The sequence below is a fragment of the Berghia stephanieae genome, chromosome 2, assembly GCF_034508935.2.
Source record: "Berghia stephanieae isolate SIO BIC M18660-M18661 chromosome 2, UCSD_Bste_1.3, whole genome shotgun sequence".
Lineage (NCBI taxonomy): Eukaryota > Metazoa > Mollusca > Gastropoda > Nudibranchia > Aeolidiidae > Berghia > Berghia stephanieae.
The window spans coordinates 117,006,848-117,029,143 of NC_088361.1; the positions used below are offsets into that span (position 1 = coordinate 117,006,848).

General features: G+C 34.7%; 1 protein-coding gene across 6 annotated transcripts; it reads left to right on the forward strand.

The window, feature by feature from the left end:
* Positions 1–1,255: 1,255 nt before the first annotated feature.
* LOC144966355 (putative thioesterase PNKD) lies at positions 1,256–20,777 on the forward strand. 6 transcript variants are annotated; one of them, XM_078902686.1, is made up of 11 exons: positions 1,256–1,357; positions 1,931–2,017; positions 7,007–7,125; positions 7,889–8,001; positions 8,434–8,492; positions 11,253–11,345; positions 11,958–12,121; positions 13,502–13,588; positions 13,857–13,924; positions 14,571–14,618; positions 14,944–20,777. In XM_078902686.1, exons 2-11 carry the CDS (start codon positions 1,983–1,985, stop codon positions 15,124–15,126), a joined length of 969 nt encoding a protein of 322 aa, XP_078758812.1. In that variant the 5' UTR covers positions 1,256–1,357; positions 1,931–1,982; the 3' UTR covers positions 15,127–20,777. The 6 variants fall into 6 exon arrangements, with proteins under 6 accessions (XP_078758812.1, XP_078758813.1, XP_078758814.1 ...); XM_078902687.1 differs by having other exon boundaries at positions 1,343–1,361; XM_078902689.1 differs by lacking the exons at positions 1,256–1,357; positions 1,931–2,017 and adding exons at positions 4,613–4,674; positions 5,915–6,446.
* Positions 20,778–22,296: the final 1,519 nt, after the last annotated feature.

Genomic DNA, 22,296 nt, shown 5'->3' on the forward strand with positions numbered 1-22,296 from the left:
GGTGTTTGTCATTCCTAAGGTTAGTTAAAGGACGATGTGGTCTAGTGGTAAGACACTCGCTTTCGGATCGGAAGGTCCTGGGTTCGAGCCTCGCGCTCGGCGCATAAGTTGAGTCTTTGGAAAAGGCTCTTTATTCACATTCTCTCACCGTACTCGTGTGTAAAATGAGTACCTAGCCGTTAACAGTGTTGTCTTTGTCCGAAAAATTGTAATATTAAATAGGTGGCGTTTTTATGCACCTCCGTTACTATAAACCTTCATTTATAAGTGTCCGTTTGGAATTAATGTATTGAAATGTGTACTATCTATACGTCTACCTGCATATCTGCCTATCTATTCATCCATTTATCTCCCCATCTATCTATCTATCTAAAAAAATATATATCTATCTATCCATCCATCCATCCATCCATCCATCCATCTATCTATCTATCTATCTATCTATCTATCTATCTATCTATCTATCTATCTATCTATCTATCTATCTATCTATCTATCTATCTATCTATCTATCTATCTATCTATCGATCTATCGATCTATCTATCTATCTATCTATCTATCTATCTATCTATCTATCTATCTATCTATCTATCTATCTATTTATCTATCTATCTATCTATCTATCTATCTATCTATCTATCTATCTATCTATCTATCTATCTATCTATCTATCTATCTATCTATCTATCTATCTATCTATCTATCTATCTATCTATCTATCTATCTATCTATCTATCTATCCACCCATCCATCCATCTACCTGCCTACTTATCTATCTATCTATCCATCTATATATCCATCCATCCATCCTTCCATCATATATATATATATATATATATATATATATATATATATATGTGTGTGTGTGTGTGTGTGTGTGTGTGTGTATGTGTATGTGTGTGTGAGTGTATGTATGTGTGTTAAGTTACTCCGATAAATGGAATTTTTATCATAATCGTGCCTACTTATCTCTTAGTTATTGCATGAAAAATGCCTTACCGTATACATTGTTAAAACAACTCATTGACACATTTTTTCTTCCCAAAAATCAAATGTAAGCCTTTTTGTATATTTTCAAAATCATTTTGATATTAATTGTAAGGATTAATATTAGCTAACCCTTAATTAACACAATTTTCATACAAAAAACGAATTATTTTATATAGGCAGTAGAGAGCGTAGGTGCACTTTGTGCCCTCTTGACGAGCGAGCACCTGTTGCTCTAGTGCAGCCACCCTACAAGAAGGCTGTCGGCCATCTTTGTTTGATGAAATATCTCTGGGGTAGACTGGTAGCTATGAATCACTATAATTCGATAATTTTAGCGTTTCTTGCCACAAATGCCATAAAACGATCGTAAGTACGTTATAGTTATAGGAGAGCTGGGAATTTATTTTCAATAATTTATGTGATTTCGATATATGTAGAATTCTATCTAGTGGAGTTGCTGTAGGTGTACCGCGATATACTTAGCACAGGCTCTCAAAACTGTAAACAGTAAGAAACTCAACTGCTTTTTTTTTTGTGTCATCGCAGCTCTTTGATCTCTTAGCTGACTATTCCAGCCTTGAAGGACTCAAACTCATACTCAAACTTTCACTGTCGTTTGGATGGCACAATGTAATGTAAAGTGTAATTCTAGTATTGTGATGAAAACAGCACAAAGTTAATTGATTACTAAACTAAAATTTTCTGTGTCGAGCAGAGTTTTCAGTTTCTTATCTCTTTCATTTAATTTAAATCCCCCAAATGACATGAAACTTAGTGGGAAAGTAAACTAAGTAGGTAACTTTAAATGCGCATGGGTTTATAATAATGCTTTAGTTGAATGTGTTAACATTTTTTTTAAAATGGAAATTATTGAACTTTAATTAAATTTTCTATTAATTATTAAAATGATTTTCTCTCTCTATCTCTCTCAAAATCAAGGTAAATGAAGAAGTTTCATTGAAATTACATCGTTCTCTTTTTTACAACTGAAATGGCAAAGGCAGGTGGCTGTCTCTTTAGAATCGGGTAAGATTCTTTGATTATTGGCAGGTATGAGAAAGGAAAGGTTCAGAGAGTTCAACAGCAAAACAAAATTATAACGCTGTGATTATCCCCAGACACCTGTCTGGGGATAATAAAAATTTGTTATCCCCAGACACCTGTCTGGGGATAACGAATTTTCATTATCCCCAGACGCATATTTGAAACTCCGCTCTTTTAAACAATTATCCACATTCCAGAATATGGAATGTTTCCAGATGCACATAGAAGTAAGGAAAGTTAATAAAATATCTATAAAAACATAAAATTAACCAACATTAAAATCAGTTGTTACTACATATACACAATATGCGTCGACTTCGAAGTGGGTGTCATGGCCGAATGGTTAAGTCGTTTGCCCTGGAAGTTTGACCATAATCGACGTTGTGGGTTCGAATCCTGGTAACGTCACTTTTTTTTTTTTAAATTCCGTCTTCTTTTTACAGAACGTTGAAAGGGATAAATGTCCCATCCATCCTCCCCCCACCTCTTTTTTTTATTATTAAACTCTCTCTCTCTCTCTCTTTCTCTCTCTCTCTCTCTCTCTCTCTCTCTCTCTCTCTCTCTCTCTCTCTCTCTCTCTCTTGTTTTTTTCTATTTTCTAGCAAATATATTCGTCCCCACTCCGATCTCAAATAGTGTCTAAAAAGAATAAATAATTATAAAGCAAACAAACAGAAATATTCAGAGAGCGACCAAATGGTCAGATAGAGGAGAAAAAAACAAACAAACAATAATTGTGTTAAAAATAAAAACAATAATTGTTCTAAAAATAAAAACAATTTAAGAAATTCATGCTCAGAAACGGAACATTTACATAAAGGTTTAGCAAACAAAAAACTCTAAGGTTTAGGTCAAAATAAAAAAAAAAAAAAGAAAAAGAGAGATTTCCCTCGGAGCAGGGAATAGTGTTAACAACAACAACAATAATAATAATAATAATAATAATAATAATAATAATAATAATAATAATAATAATAATAATAATAATAATATAATAATAATAATAATAATAGTATGATAATAAGAGTATTAATAATAAAAATAATACTATTATTGATAATAATATAATAATGATTATGATGGTAATAGTAATAATAATAACAAATATTATTATTATTATTATTATTATTATTATTATTATTATTATTATTATTATTATTATTATTATTATTATCATTGACCAAAACAAAAAAAGACAATAATAGATCTAGAGCAAATTAAATAATGAAATAATATTATCGGAGAAATAAAAAATTCAACTGATTAAAAAAAAAAACTCTTGCTCGGAACTCGGAACAAAAGTGAAAACAATAAAAATCAATTGGGAAGAAAGAAAGAAAAGTAAAAAAACAAACAAAAATGAGTTGGGGCGGGGGCGGTCGGGACTGGGTCGAATCTGTGCAGCTAAAAGGAGTAAAATGAAAGGTGGCCTTACCCACTGAGCTGCCTATCCACACCGCTATCGGGATATTTTAAATTCATATATGAGCTAAACATATTTCCACCATTTTTGCTTCCTTGTTTTGGTAGTTATTTTCATCTCTGATTCGAATAAAAATATGTTGTTGGATCTAGTTCTGTGGACGTGTGATACTAAATTGTATTGTCTTGTGCGAAGCAGACAGCGAAATAACAGGTGTGGGTTTTGGGCTTTGGGGCGAACAACACCATGGCCTAGGAATTCGTCCGCGACATAAAAATTATTCCCGGTCGTCGCCAAAATTGTGGCCAGAATGAGCAAATTATAGAAACAAGAGATGATCAATAAAGTTAACAGATAGGTTGGTAATGAAAATTTAAATGGTTGGTGGACTATGAACAGATTTGATGATTAACAACTTTCTTCCTGGTTGAAAATAAAAAGTCGAATTGCCAGTTTGACGTTTTCAGATCAAAGTAACAAAAGAAATTTCATTGATCCATTTGCTTTAAAATATTTTTTTTTTAAAGAGCTGGATTTGACATTTGATCACTATTTACTTTCATCTTGTGTTAAATATCACTTGATATATTAACTGTTTTGGGACACAACCACTAGTATTTTTTTCCAGAATATTTGGTATTTTTCACGCCTAGTTTGGCATTTTGCATAAAATCTTTCTGCCCACTTGCTACATGCGTCTGGGGATAGTATCCTCAGACAGGTGTCTGGGGATAACAAAAATTGGTTATCCCCAGACACCTGTCTGGGGATAACGAATTTTTATTATCCCCAGACAGGCGTCTGGGAATAATGACAGCCAAATTATAAATACTACTCAATTAAATTTAATCTTTAATCATTCACATTATTACAAATTTTTGTTTATGCTGATTATTGACATCAATGTGGGGTCTTATTTTGCTGTATCATAGGCCGCTGATAGGTCGATGAACACTGCCCCCGTTTTAACTTTTCGTTCATATCCGCTTTCGATAAATGATGTGAGCGCTAGTACCTGTTCAGTTGTGTCACGTCCAGGCCTGAAACCTGCTTGTTCAGGTGGTATATACATATCTAAGGTAGGTGAAATACGGCCGAGTAAGATGCGCTCTAGTAGTTTAAAGAAACAACAGAGCAAAGATATTGGTCGGTAGCTGGTTGGGTCATTAGGTGGTTTGCCAGGTGTGAGGATTTTAGCTTCTTTCCATGCGTTGGGGTATTTTGATGTTTCTATTACGTCTGACAATGCAATGGAGAGCCAATGTGTTGCTTTCGCACCAAGGTGTTTTATCATATCAGGGTATATATCGTCCACTCCGGCGGCGCGTCCTGCTTTCTTATTTTTAACTGCAGTTTCTACTTCGGTTTTGGAGATTGGTATTGATGAGAGCCCTTCTTGGGGGCGCGATTGATATAGTTTTTGGAATTGGTGGCGGATTCCTTTTTCGAATCTGTGGTTGGGTGTGTGTGTACTACGTAGTTTTTATTTCTTTGGCTATTTTTTCTACCTCTATCGGGGCAGCTTGTTGTTTTGATTGGCCTTTATCTGGATCTAGTTTTTTGAGAAGATTCCAGGCATGTCTACTAGAGTGTTTAAAATCGAGGTTTTCAAACGTGTTAATCCATTTCTTTTGTCTTCCTTCCTGTAGGGATTGAAGAAGCTCTTCAGCTATGTCTTGGTTTTGTGTTTCCTCGTATAGTTTTAATAATTTTTCACTTTCTTTTGTCCAGCATGGGATATATGTTTTTCGATATCCGCGTGGTATGTGTTTAGTAGCACTAGCGATGATGAGTTTGGAAAATCGGTTGATGTTTTCTTGTTTTGGTGGTATTCTTACACAAACGCGATCGATGTGTTCAGTGAATTGTTCCCATTTAGCCTTTTGGAAGTTCCATCGTGGTTTGGGTAGGGATGGTGTTATTGGGATGGTGAGACCGATTGTAATAAGGATGGGTCTATGCTGGCTGTTTGGAAAATTGTTCAGGACTTGGCATTGAGCTCGGAGAGGTGTTTGATTTTCGTCCTGTGTTATGAATGTAAGGTCAGGTGTGTATTCGTTTTTCCACCTGGCAGAGAAAAATGTTCCCTTTTCTTTTGGATTGAAAAGTAGATGGAGGTTGTTTTGTGAGGCCCATTCGGATATTTGTTCTCCAGCAGTGTTGCTAGTTTTATAACCCCATTCTGGAGGGTGACTGTTGAAGTCGCCTGTGGTGATAGTAGGATGTGTGAGATATGGCAGGGTGGGAGTAGGCCATGTCTTTTGGGGAGGTTTGTAGATGTTGATTAGTGTGATTTCCGCGTGTTTAGCAATTGTTTTATGTATATTAGTTACGGATAATGATGAATACATAATGGTAGTACACTGAGGGTTTTTTGAGAAGATCATGGTGCCATATTGTTTATGGTGGATGATATCTACTAATGTATAGTTACCAATTTTGTATATGTCCTGAAGAGAAGAGGCGACACAAAAACAATATCACCGACTGGAGAAAACAACATCAAATACTCCACTCAGAATAATCACCCAATCAGCCCCCACAACATCACGCCTAAGATCTCGCAAACCGTTCTACAAATCCAAAGAAGAACATTTCGACCTCTCTGATAGCTGGAAAACTGAATGGGAGAAAAACAAACCAAAAAACAGTGATCTAATCGAAGACCCTACAGCAACACCACTCCCAGGTTTCTACACACTAAACAGAAAACAGTGGTCTTCCTGTAACAGACTACGATCTAAACTCGGTAGAACAGCATCTAATCTCCACAAATGGGGCTATATAACAACACCAACATGCCAAGCCTGTAACACTCCAAATCAGGACATCGACCATTTGGTACTTCACTGTCCATCAACATCCATAGAGGGCGGCTATCCTGCTATCCACAAACCTATATATTCATGTAGCTCTCTGTCTTTGTTCTGGATGGAGATTGCTCGGTTTTTTCCTGGTCGTGTCGGGATTCCTTAACTGAGAGTCAATGTATGATTCAATTTTTTTAATGTGTTTTTTTTTTTTTTTAGAGATGATTTTTCCATTAATTAAATCAATCTTCTATCATGTGCTATCATAGGCATTTTTTAAAGTTTTGAATATATATTTGTAAACATTGGAGTATATCTTTCATAGCGAGATCCTTTGCTTTTGCCTGGATGGGACTTTTAGGTAATATCATAATAGGCACACATTGTCATTGATGGAATTATGGTAAAATTCTTTGTTCCCTAATTGAGTTTGAGTTAGTCCTTTTTGTCTGACTTTTCCTTTGGTACCCTTTTAACCTCAGGTCTACAACTTTTTTTCCAATCAGCTCCCTTTTTACTGGCATTAAAATGACCTACAAGTGTCATACGCGCTGTAAAACCCTAAAAACAACAAATAAACAGTTTTGAAATGTATCACAAAGTAACTGACTTATTTGTTTTGTTTTGTTTTGGGTTTTTCCTTTTTTTTTTTTCTTTTTTTTTTTGATTTGTTTGAAAAGTTTAAAACCTTGAATTATCCTAACAATTTTTCTGTTTGATTTATTTCCATTCCTCCAGATACTATTTCTATTCTAGAACCAGAATTGGATACTATTATCACCAACAAGATATTAAGAAAGCTAAGGAAAAGTTGGGAGACAATGGCCATTCAGAATTAACAGATTTTGAATATGGCAGTAAGGATTTGATAACAATTGTAATGCTATCACTATCATGACTTTGATTATTGGGGTTTTTTTTTTTGTTTGTTTGTTTTTTTGTGGGGGGGGGGGGGGGGAGGGGTTGTCTCTAGACTGGAGATTTTTAGCACATGAAAATCTGTTGCACTTCATCATCAACATACGTGTTATTGTTACCATCGTCTTCAACAACATTAGCAGTAACCACAGCAGTAGTTTTGATTTCCTTTTTGTCGTTCTTCAGCACTACATCTACAACTACCTCTACTGCTCCTTTTTCCTTTTGTTCAGCTACTGCTGTTACTTCTACAACTATTATCAATACTCCTCCTCCTCCTCCTCCTCCTCCTCCTCCTACTACTACTACTACTACTACTACTACTACTACTACTACTACTACTAATACTACTACTACTACTACCACTACTTCTACTGCCACTACTACTACAGAAAGCTGATCTGAATAGGGTGTGTATGTGTGTTTGTGTATAGGTATGTATGTGTCTGTCTGTGTCAGTGTATGTGTGTGTGTTCGTTTTTTAGCTTTTAAAAAAACGTGTGCTTTTTGGGTTTTTTTATTTGGGGGGGGGGGGGGGGGTTAATTGTGTTTTTTTTTTTTTTTTTTTTTTTTTTTTTTTGGGGGGGGGGGGGTGTTGTTTTACATGCAAAAGAATTCATTTTCTGTGGACTCCTAAATAAACGCAATGAGGTTGGTCCTACGATGAGAGTAGTTGATTAAAATCATTTCTTTGTCTCTCAGATTTGACAGTTTTACCCATCCCCATGCTCCTGGACAACTATGCATATTTGGTGACTGACAAAAAGAATGGCAAAAATATCCTTATTGATCCCGGTCATGCAGAGGCTGTACAAGTAAGATAACTGATATAGAAATGGACGAGGGTTTGTGTCTGGGATATAAAATGATATTAATATGAAATCATAGTAATTATAATAATAATAATTAGAAGAAGAAGAAGAAGAAGACGAAGAAAAAGGTTTATTTCGTTATTTTATTTTATGGTCGTATAAAATTATGAAATGGAATATATATCACCCACATAATATTAATCAATAAAATCGCATGCAAGCAAAAACTTTTCATAATTTGGTTATGTGGTTGTCATGAAGATAAGATTTGAAAAATATTGACAATTTAGATTACATGTTTCGAAATGAATAGGGTATCAGCATTTTCTTCCTCTCAAAGTTTCATGGTGTTTTTTATTTTTGATCATACTCTTATTCATATCCCAACTTGATATATATTTTAATATTTTTTAAAATTTATGATTCTTCTTGTAGAGAGTGCTAAACAGCAGAAATATTCAGCCTGATGCTATCCTTGTTACCCACAAACACTGGTAAGTGAGCTTTTAAAGTAATTTCTTTTGCAACATTTTTGATGTGAGCCGACATCTGTAGTACATAATTAAAAAAAAAAAATTTCAAAAGTTCATAGTTGTTTTGATGATAGAATCAAGCAGGATTGTTGTTTGTTTTTTTTTAAAGTTCAAACCTGACACATATCAGCAAATGGATTTTTGATAAACTTGAACAATTATGAAATATCCATTTTGAAACTGAATTCTGACACTTGCCAGTACATCGATAATGACGTTTCAGGTGGTTAGAATAGAAAATAACTGTATAAAATGATGACAGAAAAAAATATAAAAATGATACTAAATTCTGAACTGTTCTAATTAGTCTATCCCTCCAGGAAATCGCGGCAATGGGACCGCAATTTTCCATGTTTTGGAGTCACATATAATCATATAATGCTAAACATAGGAAAATACTACTGCCACCGTCACACAAAACTATTAAAGATTTCGCAAGTAGCTTCCCTTGACAACACAGGAAGTAGATAATTCATTGTTTTCAATCGATTGACTCATCCCGGCAATTTATCATCCTCTAGTAGGCTTTTGTTGGATTTGTGCCGAAATTGAGTTTGAATTGTATGAAAAAAAAAATCGCTCATGATGTCTAATAATTCAGCAAAGAATGGTTCCAAGACAACAGCCCGGGACCGACATAGACAATTTCTATGGGTGTTTAATATTCTATCATAAACATAGATTCCTGTAACTTGGAAATAGAAAGTTTTTATGGCCGGTCCCCTCGATCTCGTTACTCCCGAGTTCCACTGTATTATTATGATGTATAGATGTACTTGGAAATATAATAATAATAATAATAATAATAATTTTTTTTTAAATTTATGAGCTGTTCTACCACACAATTGTTAGGAATCCATGCATTTGTGTAAAAGTGTTGGTTTGTTTTGTTTTTCAAAATCTCCTGGTGGCATCCCCTGTATATACCTGGCATATTATTTCTTTTCTGTGTATGCAATGTCAATATCAATGTAATTTAATGTAATTTATGGACACAATACTGTTTAATACATACCAACTAAAATTGGTGGACTTGCTTGTCATAGAATTAAAGCAAGAATAAATTATTGTGCGCTGTTTATTGAAAACAATGTCTTAAATTTGCAATTTTTCCTTGCAATTTTTGCATTTTTTTGCATGCAATTTTTTAAATTTTGGGTGTAATTTTTGGGGTTTTCATTTGCAATTTTCCGCGGGGACAGAATAGTTCTTTTTTAGTCTGATAGTTTGCCAGATCCATCCTACAACAGTGATTCAAGAAACTTATTTGACATTCATGAGTCACTGAGAAGATGCCATTTCTGTTGTTATACACAACTATGACGCATTGTTTTCATGTAAACAGAGATTCAACATTTATTTTGATTGAGGTTAAGGAGGAATAATTCAAGAAATAAAAGTTCAGTTTTAATTATTAGTTTCCCTTATGCACATTTGGGAGTCCCAATTATTCAGTTGGTAGAGTACTCACTTCACACTCAAAGAGATAAAGATCAATCCCGAGTGAAGTTGAGGTTTGTTCTGATTCCACTTCCCACCCAGCAGTGATTGGGTAGCTGGGTCTGTTAGATCGAGCAGAAAATCTGTCAGTGGCATGTGTCTGACACGCTGTCAGCGATAATGTATATTGTTGGATACACATATCTGACAATCTGTCAATCAATTAAAGATAAAGATGAGCTTGCACTCAGTTCAAAAATCCATTAAATGTTCTCGAAGCATTTTTCAAAATGATTGCAATCCAACAGCAACACTTAACACATAGAATGAAGAGGGACAATGCTGTCGCAGACCAGATATTCATTTTACACCAAGGTGTAATAAAGGATGAATTATACGTCAAGTGTTTCTTTTCATAGTTCAAAACAGTAGTTGTCTGCTTTCGACTCATAACAGCTTTGATCACAAAACATTTTATAAAAAGGAAAAACTCCCAACGGTCTTCGTTACCCCCTGTTTCCCAACTTCTTTTGAGCTTTTTTAAAAATATAGTGCAATATCCACTAAATGTGCTCAAAGCGCTTTACAAGGGGCCCCTGACCAACAGCAATACGTAACATTTAGAACGAAACATGACGCCTGTTAGGCGATATTTTTTTGTGACAGAGACAACGCTGTCAACGGCCAGGTACTCATTTTACACCTGATTGCGGTGAGAGAATGTGAGTAAAGAGCCTTTTCCAAGGACTCAACTATGCGCCAAGCGAGGGTCGAACTCAGGACCTTCCGATCCGAAAGCAAGTGTCACACCATAAGACCACATAGCCGCACAATTTCTCCAATTAAAATACAAGGCTGAAGGACCTCTACTCAATTAATAATACACATCAAAATCATACTATAAGAGTCAAACTTTAGTTGTCTCCCCTATCATAGAATAGTTTTTAACACCAGATGATGGTGAGAGAATGTGAGTAAAAAGATTTTTCCAAAGACTTATCTTTGCAATGTCCACAACAAGATTTGAACCAGGCCAGAGGTCAAGTGTCATTCTACAATGTCATTAAGCCCCACATTTTAAAATCACATTTTCAAAATATTTGAAAACTTAAAGCAGTAAAAGTTCAAAGTATGATATTTTATATTCCAAACCATAGGTTGTCTTGTTGGAGGACATGATTCAATATTTACGCTCTCTCAATTTTAACCGACATCTAAATCACGAGCAAAAGAAATTGATTGAGAAATCTCCCTTTTTTTTTTTTTAAATGAAAATCTCAGGGACCACAGTGGTGGTAATGATGAGCTCAAAGGTCACTTTCCTAATGTCCCATTGTATGGAGGGGCTGAAGACAATGTTCCTGGGATTACACGGTTCGTTTTTTTATTCACTCATCTAAATGTTTAATTATTCATATTTATATTTTCTTAGAATAATTTCCCTACTGTACATATATTATAAAAGTTTGCATCTCTTCCTCGTTGAATTAAAATGCTATTGCTTTTTGGGGTTTTTATGTTTTGTCTTTTTGCTTTGTTTTGTTTTTGGTTTTTTGTTGGGGTTTTTTTTATTTTTGTTTGTTGGGGTTTCCTTTTGTTTTGTTTTTTTAAATATTAGATTGATAAACTTGAGATTATTACAAAGCATGACAACTAAGTTCTAATGAGTGTATTGGTTGACAGTAGAAACCATATCATGGTAATAATGTTTTTCTCCACCGATCCAATGTTTTTTTAGGATTGCTATTACATGATTTATTGAATTTAGATGAAATGTTTCTCTCTCCCCTTTCTTCTTTCTCCTCCTCCACTCACACCTTACTCTAAAGGTTGGTATATTTATATAATGAAAATCTTTTCTCTGGAGTATAATGATAAAGTAGATGGTGTGTATGTTATATCATTGCACTCCAAATAAATCATTATTGCTGCCTCTTGAATGTGAGTATAAAACACTGTATAACCTATATACACTTTTTTTCCCAGGACATTGGTTGACAAGGAAACATTTGATTTTGGAGATCTTCATTTTAAAGTGATGTTCACACCAGGCCATACTGTTGGACACATTGTGTATTTGCTGGATGGAAAGCCTTTTGATGCACCGGACAGTCTGTTTTCAGGGGATCATGTCTTCATTGCGGGTTGTGGTGAGAAAAAAGTGCTTCTGTATCTGCATCACTTTATTTTTAAAAATAGTCCTTAGACTCGTGAAGGGGGTCGAAATAGCTCAGTTGGTAGAGCACTCACTTCTTACGCAAAGGGACCAAGATTGATCCCGGGTGAAGTCAAGATTTTTTCTGACCTCTCAGCCTACCCAGCAGTGATGGGGTAGCTGGGTCTATATGGTCTGGTAGAAAGTACTTTGCAATAGACTGTTGACCTCTCCAAATGGGTAGCAAGCAAATGCTATTGTCCATTTCATGCTATGGAAACCGGGATAAACTCCAGTTTCATGGGTCTAATGGCTCTGAAGGAATCAGAGATTTTTCTTGTTTCAAATTATGCCAAAACATCATATAGACCTGTAAATTCTCAATCAATTAACTGAAATCAGTCAATTCATCACATTCAAATATTTTAAAAAAGGAAAGAAAGAAATGAAGAAAGAAAGAATTCATTAATCGTAGTCAAATGACCGTAAAGTAATTAGGGTTGTACCACAGCACTACGCATAGCTCATGGGCCGTTTATATTAACGATAGATATATTGCCAAGGCTAAGTGACACTTTTTAGAATTACCGTGTCTGAGCACATCCCAGTGTATTTTCACACAACCTTCTTGAAATTATTTTTTCACTTTCCAAACCTGTCGTGATCCCAATGGTAGCCAATTTCAACAGAGCCGCTGAGCGATAAATTTTACTGTTTCGTCTAAGACAAAATTGACCACTTTTACCTGGAGGGAATTAAAAGTATGAAAAAAGTAAAATGCGAAAGCCGGAAGTGCGTTATGTAGACACCTTCAAATCGAAAGTTAAGGATTGCTATCTCAATCTTGATTGCCTTATATTGTAAACAAACTGTTTGACCGTTTCTAGTTTCTTCACTGATTGGGTACCTAATTATAAGGAACAATGGTAAGTACCCTAATTAATTCTCGCGCAAATTAGTTTTCTGCCATTGTTTTGCTCAAACGAGCTTACTGTTTACTATTCAGTTCGAATCTTTGGATTTTTCCGCTACTACGAATTCGAAGAGTTTCAGTAAAATTTTATAGAGCTCATTTACAGGTCTAATCATAAGATATCGTCACCTAAGCATATAGATAATTCATCAAAGAAGATGTCTGAAGTCAACAGGAATCACCTATGTTGTCCAAGTGAGCAAATTGGTGGTTAATATTAATAATCTTTCTTGTTTCAGTTGTGTTAAATGTTAAATGAGGAGTAATAATGGCTTCCTATCCTAGAAATAAAATTCCAGTCTTAGACCTAATAGATCCAGCTACTCACTTAATAATCTACTGATCAAGTAGTAATTTTGTTTGACCAATTGCCTTTTCAATTATTGATTTTATCCTTTATAGGAAGAATGTTTGAAGCAAAACCCTCCGTAATGTTGGCATCACTGGATAAAATACTCACTCTACCCAACGAGACTTTGTTATGGCCAGGTAATTAATATCTTTAGTCACTTTCTACTCTTTTTTTATTTGAATACATAAGTTAATGACATAAAATGCTCCTCCTTACTCGAATGCATTGGTTTCCGATATATAATGCTGTGAATAATTTAGTTAACATTAATTGATTGTTTGTTTTGTTAATCACAAGATTATTGAGATACACCATTCTAAAGTGTTTGTATGAAAATTTTCTGGAAAGAATTGCCTATTCATGATAAGAATTTTTTATTTGATTTCAATCATATTTTTCAAACAGGTCATGAATATGCAAAAGAAAATTTGGAGTTTGCTTGCAACATAGATTCAGAGAATAGTGAAGCGCAGGTAATTTTTTTTTAATGGCTTGTTTTATTCTACTCAAAAAAGTTAATTGTTTTTTTTTTCACTTCTTTCAGGTTTTTGTTGGGTTTATTGGTATTTTTGTTTTTTTGTTTCATTTTTTTTTTTTTTTTTTGGGGGGGGGGTTGTTTTTTTTTGTTTTTTTTTGTCTTGTTTTTTTATCTCAAGTTTTTCTTCATAATGGTTTACTGTTGTGTGACCAATACTAATAGACTAAAAGGATAGCACAAGATATTTATCGCATGATCATGATTATGTTATACATAAAAGAGAAATTATACCCTTCTGCATGGAATAGAAAGATAAATACAATGAGAGACTATTATCAATCAATCGAACAAACGTCTGACATCAATAGAAATCACCCATTATTATTTAATGATTTTGCCAAGACAAACCCCCCCCCCCCCCCCCCCCAAAGTATCTCAATAATCAAATCACACACTCTATATAAGGTCTTGTTTGTATTTTTTTTTGGGGGGGGGGGGTATTTACCATGTTTCATGATCATTAATTTGTAAGACTTGGTCGTTCTATTTATGATATTTAACTTACTTGTTTAAATGTTCTTTAAAATAAAAAATGATATCAAATTCTGTTGGGGTTTTTTTTGTGTGTTTTTTCGTTTCAGAGAAAACTTGAATGGGTGGAAAGTAGAAGAGAGAGCAGTTTGTGTACAGTAAGTGCTTTAAATTTAATATTTTTCAGTGAATACAATTAATCCTAGATGATGTGCATTGAAATTCATTAGAAAATAGTGTGCACCAAAAAAAACAATGGAAATGATCAATAGAAACACATGATGGGCCCTGATCATCTCGTTGATCAATGTCAGTTAACAATTTCTTACAAAATTAATGACTAAACAAAAGGAAACAGGAGTTTTGTTTGATAAGCTCCAAGTTGAAACAGAGAGGGCGATTCACAATCGTTAATATAATAGTATACAATAATTTCACCATTATATATGTTTAACACTTCAAAACATTTTTCTTTTCATACAGTGCCCTTCCTCAATTGGAGAAGAGAAGAGCTTCAACCCATTTCTGCGAACCTCTGAGGAAGCCATCTTGCGTCAGTTAGGGATGATTGACTGTGGGGACTTTACCACTCCATCTGATGAAATACGTGCAAGGGCATTAGCAATGATTAGAGAACAGAAGGACAAATTCAATTACAAACTTTAGTCAACATATACACCATGTAATCCATTATATACACCATGTTTATGACCCACCATCTCAAACTGGTCTAATGTTGGGTAAAAATTAAATAAATGTGTCAGGTGCTTTTTTGTGGATCCACAGAATGCACTCCAACCCATGGGTTGTATTGCGTAATTCCAATCAATATTATTTTATGGGGTTGAGAGAGTATATTGAAATAAATATTTTGAGTTCATTTAATAGTAGTAATTGTAGTAGTAGTAGTAGTAGTAGTAGTAGTATTAGAAGCATTTGTAGTAATATACAAAGAAGCGTAACAGTCAATGTATTATTGTTCATTCTGTGGATCCACGAAAAATGTTGCACCTAACACATACTCTTTGAAAGTTTCTTTTATCATCGTCTTCAAATGGTGTCGGGTCTGAGATAGACATTAGTGATCATGACCCTCCAATCCTCTCTAACCCCTGATTGTCTTAGAAAGTTGATGTTTGTCATATCCATCTCTCCAGTTCATGTCCAAAGACTTGTGACATAGCCTGTCCCTTGTCTACATCTACTTTTTTTGTTTGTTTCCATCAATCTTTTCCCAACAAAACTTATTTTTCAATATTACTCGTTCTGTATAGATAATGATAATACATGACATTTATAGATGACTTTCTATAAAAACGGCCAAGGAATTTTAATTGTATTTTTCTGTGTGTAGGTCTTTAACTGATAATAAGAAAAATGTCAAACTAATCATTTTGACTCTAAGTTTATTGTTTGACATTTGTTTCACTCCTACAGAAAACCCGATTGAGGTGAGGTCACCTTTTTTTTTAAATTGGAAGCTAAAGATAGACATAAAAACTCGTGACTGGCAGAATTTATTTTTCAATGCTTTTGAATGAAGAAAACGCAAAACATGGCTTTTAAGAAGGGTGAATATTTCCCCTTGTAAAGCAAAGACACAATGGGCTCAGACTAGGCCTGGGCAGTACCAGCATTACTCAGTACTGAGAAGATACCAGTAATGAAAACTTGGATTCCCATTACCGATACCAATACCAGTACTGATAATTCCCAGTATTACTTGGCTTTCAACTAATGGGTTTACGAGAAATACTCCCCACAATCACCCCACTATGTACGAGACTGTCCATTTGTCACCATGAGCTTCCTGCCCAATCCCATGGTCTCGGTCTTAATACGGAGACTGAGTACTGGTTATGACACCGATACTCCCCCTCCCCCCCCCCTCTCTCTCTTTCTCTCTCTCTCTTTCTTTCTTTCTCTCTCCTCTTTCTTTCTCTCTCTCTCTCTCTCTCTCTCTCTCTCTCTCTCTCTCTCCCTCTCTCTCTCTCTCTCTCTCTCTCTCTCTCTCTCTCTCTCTCTCTCTCTCTCTCTCTCTCTCTCTCTCTCTCTCTGTCTCAAAATATTACCAGCAAGCTCAGTACCTCTATCACTGGTACTCAGTCTCAGTATTGCTCGGCACTAGCTCAGAACCCCTTTCCACACCAGTTTACAGCTTATGTTGTTTATTGTTACTCTCATTGAGGTTCATCTCATTACCATTTGAACTTGTAAATACTTAATTTAGCTCAAAATAGTTGATCTTTTCATGAGGATTACACTGAGGGGCCATTACTAAAATTGAAAGTTATTCAATATACAAACTGCACTGCACTGTATGTATGTATATATATATTTTTGGAGTGTTAAGACTTAGGGGTAGGAATTATAATAAGCAGACAGTGCCATTTTATTCCAATATATTTTTCACAAAAATGTGTTCTTGCCTATCTACGGTATATAATTTATGACTTCCTTCTTGTGTTTTGAGCTATATGAATATTCATGTATTCTTTTATACTTTCATCCACAAATACTTTATTCTATTTATGATAAGGAGAACGTCTGAAGTGTAAGGATGCATATAAGCTTTATACTCATTCATTATATCATACAACCAGTTCTTTAATTTTATTGACTATATCCTTTTTTCAAAACTTTTGGTCTTTGTTTTTCGGAAGAAAGAAATTGAATATGCTGCAGAGGTTATTGTGCTATTTATTAACATGTTTTTAAAGGATTATACTTTTTAATTTTACACATGTACAAATTTAGCTACTTACTAATATTGATTTCAACAAAACAGGGTCATAGAAAGAAACCTATATATGTACGTGTGAATGAAAAATATTCTTATGCAAAATTGGATTTATCATAAGTGTTAGTGTCGTTCGATGTATGATTCATAGCATTATACAAATGAACTCAAATGTACAATCATTTTATTAATTAGATGTCTATAATTTTGGTCCTTAATGTAAATATATATTATTGCTTGCAATTCTTGGTGCATTTGGGTTTGTTGTTTGTTATGTTTTTCCCATTATTCCTACCATTTTTAGTTGTGAATAATGGTTAAGCTCAGGGCAATGACAAGTTCTTTAAGTTGAAGATGAGAGATCTAAATAATCGGAAGATGTGGATTTTCCCAGGTTGCAGGGTTTATGGGTTTATGTAAAGGAGTCAAGAGCTCAACAGCTTTTATAAGGAACTGCTAAATTTAGAGTTGAAGTGATGCTAAGTTGCTAGAAGCTGTGGACTGTAAAAAGTAAATAAACAAAAAAAAAACAAACAATGAAAATATGAATACATTACTTAAAAACCAGATATCGACAGCAATCTCTGCCGTCGATCTGGTTTTTTAAAGTATTACGGTTTTCATTGCTTTGTTTTTTTTTGTTTTTTTTTTGTTGTTGGCTAAAGAAAGGTTTTTCGAGCCCAAAACATTCCGTGTTTGGTATTTTGTTCTTTTTGTAGCTGTTATATTCATTTTTGTTTATTACTTTTTGATGTAGAGTTGCTGTTCTTACAAAAAAAATTAATTTATAGAAATATTGAATGTCAGTTTTGAATTAATTTCATCCATGGTACAGATGCTTTTCCTCTTATAAAAATGTTTGTGCCGTGAAGCAGACTTTAAATCTATTTCTATTTTATTTATATCAGTGGCTGTTAGCTCATGGTTTATCTTTACAAATGTTTTCATCTCAAGAAGAATAAAAAATGATTCACTATGTTTATTTTGATGTCACCACTTAAATGTTTATCATTGGTTTGAATTAGAATCAACTTAATAAAACGATTAATGGATCTGAAGATTATTACTGTTAATGGGAATTTCAGGCTCTTCAGAGATTTACGTGCATCTCAGAAGCATTCATGGTTTATCTCGTCATCTTTACAAATGATGAGACAGTAATTGTTCAATCCCCATACAATCATTACATCAGGTCTATGATAATTTTTGGACCTAAAGCAGTTTGATTGTATCTGCTTCTGTAAAACAAAAACAATAACTGCAATCTTTCAGTCATTAACTAGGTGGGGATCCTGACCTCCCATAGTGGGCAGGGAGGTACTTACTGTGTCTTCTATCCCCCATAGATATCTATTTTCCAACTTGCTTTCTGTCTTTGTCTTGGAATGAGATTACTTGGTTTTGTCCTGGCCCTGTCAATGCCCTGGCTTGGGGGGAAATAGTCAATGTTTAGTTTTGGGAGATGATCTTTTTTTCCTTGTAAATCATCTCTCTGTTATGCACTGTATTATGTTTTGTTTATGTATTATATATGATTTGCAAACATTTGGGTATGTTCCTCTTGGTAGGGGCCTGTGCTTGTGTCTGGATGAGACCTTTAGGTGATCTCAAACTAAGTACACTGATGGTGTGCTCTTGGAATCTACACCTGTTCCCTATTTGAACCGCCGGTGGTTGGATGGGAGCATCACCCTTGAATCATATACCTATGATGTTCGCATGGGTGTACGATCCGATAGTGATGTCGTTTCTTCTTCTCTTTACTAGCCTATCCTGCTTCTTTGGTTTGTGATTGTATTTTTGACAGGGGATATTTTTTTTTCTGTAAATCTTCTGCCTGTTTGTTCTTGGTTATTTGTAATTTAACTTATGATATTTTTAGGTTATGATTTTGATTTACATTTGTACTATTTTTGTTAGATTGCTTGTTTTTTTGTTTCAGCGGTCTCTCATATAACCTCAATTGTGTTGGAAGAGACCTAAAGCAACAAACAAACAAAAAAACTATTTGAACCAATTCCCCTTTGTCTGCCTTATTCTTGGATGCTTTAATTGTAATTCTAGAACTTTTTACTATCCCATTGTCTTCCTTTTTACTGGCGCTGATATGACCTTAATGTGTTGCAAGCGTCGTAAAACCCTTAAAAACAAACAACAATCAGTCATTAAAAATTCTATCATTTCTAAGCATGTCAACCCAATCCACCCACAAAGCACAATTGTTGCGATTACTTTCAAAGATTGAATCTGCGATGATATGGAATGGAGTGTATGTATGTGTGTGTGTGTGTGTGTGGGGGGGGGGGGTTGCAAAATATAATATTTTATTTAGCTGTCTGTGGCAGGCCAGCTTGTGGACTGCATTGCAATATATCCTCATAAAGAACACAAGAATGGCTCAGAATGCATTATTTTGTAACACTCTTCTTGATGATCTTGTTTACAAATTGCCCTTCGAACCTGAATGCCTTTTCACCCTCTGATATTAAGATTGTTTTGGGGTTTGTTTTTTTTTTTGTTTGTTTTGTTTTGTTTTTCTCGGGTGGGGGGTTCTTTTTTGTTTTTTATTTGTTTTTTTGTTTTTCAATGACCTCCTGTGTAATATAAATTTTACACCTATACGTATTTATGTATTTTCTTTGAAATTTTTACTTGCTTTACTTTTCACTATTTTCTGTTTTATGCCAGACACCGACATGTTCAGTTTGCTATGATCTAGGGAACCTTTATTTATAGCTTTGAGCTCATTTAGCGGATGTTGCGCTTTATAAAAGTTCAAGTGGTCAGTAACAGTAACAGCATTATCTTTGAAAAATATTGTAATATTGTCTTACAAACGCAGTGTATCATCATGTCTTACATGTTTATATTGCTGTATTATTGGGAGCCTTTTTAAAGCACTTTTAGCACTATATGTTACCCGCTGTCTCAAAACGGTATTATGTTGGGATGAATGGGATCCCGAAAATTGGATTTAGAACTGAAAGGAGAAGAGATGTTAAATTTTGAGTATTTACAATCTGAGAAATTGTATTTATTTTCCATCATAATGTATAAAAATGAAACCCAAATTTCATGTTTGTGTCTATAAATTCAACTCCCAGCACACAGCTCATCCCAACATAATACTACTACCGCTTTGAGACGGTGGGACTCACCCAGAAAGAGAAACACAAACGCATTAAAATGTAAAAAAAAAAATTTTTTTTAAACAGAAACTGAATTATCTCAGAGCTTGACTTTATGATCTCCATGCTCTCATTTTTTTTTCTAAGCAACTTACTGTTTCCATTTCTTATTGTTGTGCTCCATCCTCTATATTGTTGTAATATTCTGTTTATGGCGTTTTTTTGTTTTTTTTTTTTTTTATTTTAACGTAGAGCTTGAATTGACCTGATGCTAATCTTATATTATTACTCTTTTATTTATAAACATTCTTTAAAACTTTTGAATAAATGTAGTGAAATGCTGGAACGAAATTTGCTAGAATATATTATATTAATATAAAGAGGTCAATCTCGTATTATATAAATACTTTTTGATCATCTTCAATAAAAATGTATGATTTTGATAAGCATTGAGTGATTTATCTTATTTTTCTCATTTCCCGTTTCCCTGAATAAAATTTGGGAGGTCAACTCCTATATCCCCCCCCCCCCCCCCCCCCCCCCCCCCCCCCCCCCCCCCCCCCCCCCCCCCCCCCCCCTTTTTTTTTTTTTTTTTTTTAAATAATAAAGTAAAGTGCAAAATCTGACAAACTTTAAAAACATAGACTGGATGTAACTGAACCTGTATAATGTGAAGGATGTTTCACATTTCCTACAGTAAGCAGGCAATCGTTGCCGCCCGTTATAACCGCCCTACATTGCGAGGCCTTCAGAAGGACTGAGGTGCGAAGAAAAGTATTGGACTTATTACAATTGGCGGGAAAGAGGAAGACGCCCAAAGACTAGATGGTTTGATCAGGCAAAGGATGATATGAAGGAACTGGGCCTGGAGGAAGATGATGCTCTGAACCGAGATGCATGGAGATGTGACATTCACAACCCTGCAAAATGTGGGATAAGCTGAAAGAAGAAGAAGGTATTGACCAAAGAAGGGGTTTGGGTTCACGACCTCCCATAGTGGTACATAGGGACAGGGAGCCTACTTGCTCTTCTATCTCCCTGTATCTGTTTTTCAATAGCTTTCTGTCTTTGACTTGGAATGCGATTACGTAAGTTTTGTCCTGGGTGGGGATCCTGACCTCCCATAGCGGGCAGGGGGTTACATGCTGTGTCTTCTATCCCCTTATATCTGTTTTCCAACATGCTTTCTGTCTTTGTCTTGGAATGAGATTACTTGGTTTTGTCCTGGCCCTGGCCCGAGTCCTGGCTGGGAGGGAAACAGTCGAATGCATAGTTATTGTTTTGAGAGATGATATTTTTTTCCTTGTAAATCATCTCTCTGTTATGTATTATTATATTTATTTTTATGTATGATGTAAGCATCTGAGTGTATTCCTCCTTGTTGGATTTTGTGCTTGTGTCCGGATAAGACTTATAGGCGATCTCAAGCTAAGTACATTGGTGGTAAGCTCTTGGAATCTACATCTGATCCCTATTTGTTCCCAATTCCCCTTTGTCTTACTCTCTCTTGGGTGCTTTAATTGTAATTCTAGAACTTTCGACTATCCCATTTTCTTCCTTTTTTACTGGCGCTGATATAACCTAAATGTGTTGCAAGCGCCGTAAAACCCTTAAAAACAACATAAACAAAACATAAGTTTTGTCCTGGAGGGAAACAGTCGAATGTATAGTTATAGTTTTGGGAGATGACATTTTTTTTCCTTGTAAATCATCTTTCTGATATGGACTTATTATTTTTTTTAAAGATATGATTTGTTAAACTTTTGAGTATAGCCCTCTTAGCGGGATCTTGTGCTGGTGTCTGGGTGAGACTTTTAGGTGATCTCAAACTAAGTACACTGATAGTGTGCTCTTGGAATCTACATTGTTCCCTTTTTGAACCATTCCCCTTTGTCTTAATTTTTCTCAAGTCCTTTTAATTGTACATCTAGAATATTTTAACTATCCAACTTTCTTCCTTTTTACTGG